General features: G+C 45.4%; 1 protein-coding gene across 4 annotated transcripts in view; it reads left to right on the plus strand.

The window, feature by feature from the left end:
- pard3ab (par-3 family cell polarity regulator alpha, b) overlaps positions 1-1768 on the plus strand; it is a 60076-nt gene continuing 58308 nt past the window's right edge. For all 4 annotated transcript variants that reach the window (XM_027032224.2, XM_027032227.2, XM_027032226.2 and 1 more), the window contains exon 1: positions 1-308. In XM_027032224.2, coding sequence (XP_026888025.2) covers positions 189-308 — 120 coding nt within the window. In that variant the 5' untranslated portion in view covers positions 1-188. The remainder of the gene's footprint in view (positions 309-1768) is intronic.

Raw genomic sequence — 1768 nt, forward strand, 5'->3', positions numbered from 1 at the left:
CGCGCTTACAAACGCCCAGTGTCTGCCACGATGGAATGGCGGAGTCTGTAGTGGTTGTTTTTCTTTTATTAAAACAAAATTTCGGACTATAAAGAATTACACCCAAGTCAAATTAATGACACCGATGTACGGGAATATTTCGCCCTGAGTTTCCCTGTTGGATTTCGGACGGCCTGGGGGAGAAAAGTATGAAAGTGACGGTGTGTTTCGGAAGGACGCGGGTAGTTGTGCCATGCGGAGATGGAAACGTTCAGGTGCACACGCTCATACAGGAGGCTGCGGCGAGGTACCGGAGAGCCATAGCCAAGGTAGGGTTAACCCTAACCTAACCCTCACTCTAACCTAACCAGGTAAATGCGCCATTCTGCGCCGTCGGACTGCCGCTGTGGAACAATGTTGGAGCCAACATGGCGCTGTGGAGGACACGGGAAGCGGAGGCGCTCGAGGGGACCTTCAGGTTGAACGGGAAATGGGAACGTTTGAATTTACTCTCCAGTGGCTCATGAAAACCTGTATTAATGGTTTTGTTGACGGTTCTTTGGGATCTTGAGAGTTCCGTTTACAGTCACGCTTACCACTAACACTGAGGAGTCCAGTGAAACTAACTCTCACAAGTAGGAACATTGATGAAACTAGAAGAAACTAACCCAGCATACTTAACGTTATCAGACCAACCCTAACCGTAGAAGAGTCGGGTCTGATAACGTTAAGTATGCTGGTCCAAACACTAACGTAACGCTCTCTTAACCATTTAACGGCCCTTAGAAACATGCTCCTGCAAATTTAAAAGGAACAAACTGAAAATTCGTCTCGGTTAGACTGAGTCTAGCAGTGTTTGTGAGTTAGAAATATACATTGTTCTATATTGAGATTTGCTGTGGTTTGGTCGGGTGTAGGTTCTGTGCCGTTCCGCTCTGTCGTGCCCTTGATAACCGGAGCTTCGTGCGTTTCTTTGGACCGAATGAACGTTGAGTTTGGCGGATGAAGCGGTTTGTTCTGGTCCAAACCCGCCCAGTAGGATTAGGCTCGCTAACTACGTTATCTCGGACGCTAGTCTTGCTGCGCGCGATCCGTGACTAGTAAGCAGCTTAGTGGCTTCGTCCAAACGGGTTATTTTATACACGAGTATTTGCTACTTTTCTGGGTCTCTTCTTCCTAACTTTCAATTACATCTACGTTTTGACAGACGGCTCGGAGCGCAAACATATGGGTCGATGCAGAGACGGGTTTTTCATCTCCAGAAACCCTAACGTTAAACCTAACCCTAGGCCTTCGAGATCTACAAACTTAATTCTCAGAAATATCAACATTGGCATTTACGAAATCCTAAACGACAGTCATCGATAAAGCCTCTGAAATAGCATGTCCCCGGACGGGGTTTAGTTGACTGTGGTCCGTTATTGACCACCTGTTGCTCCTGGACGGGTCTGGTACATCATCGAGCTGTTTGTTTGGTATCGTATTTTGTCACCAGGACCAGCGCAAACAGGAGTCACGTGATCAGCACTTCTGTACTGGGACGCATTGAGAATACGTGTTAGTATTTTTTCCTTCGTTATACGAAGAGTTTGCGAGCGATATTACCAAAGCTTGATATTGCCATAATCTTCTATTTTTAAGTTAAATTATAGGTTACACTGTTATACCTTATCATTGTGGTTATCCACAAAAACACTGCGTGTGTAGGAGAAAATGTTAAGGCAGGGCAGTAATATATGGTAATCTTTATACTCCGTCTTGTTCTCTATTATTAACAGTTCTATTAAGA

Source organism: Electrophorus electricus, chromosome 7, assembly GCF_013358815.1.
Source record: "Electrophorus electricus isolate fEleEle1 chromosome 7, fEleEle1.pri, whole genome shotgun sequence".
NCBI classification, from domain to species: domain Eukaryota; kingdom Metazoa; phylum Chordata; class Actinopteri; order Gymnotiformes; family Gymnotidae; genus Electrophorus; species Electrophorus electricus.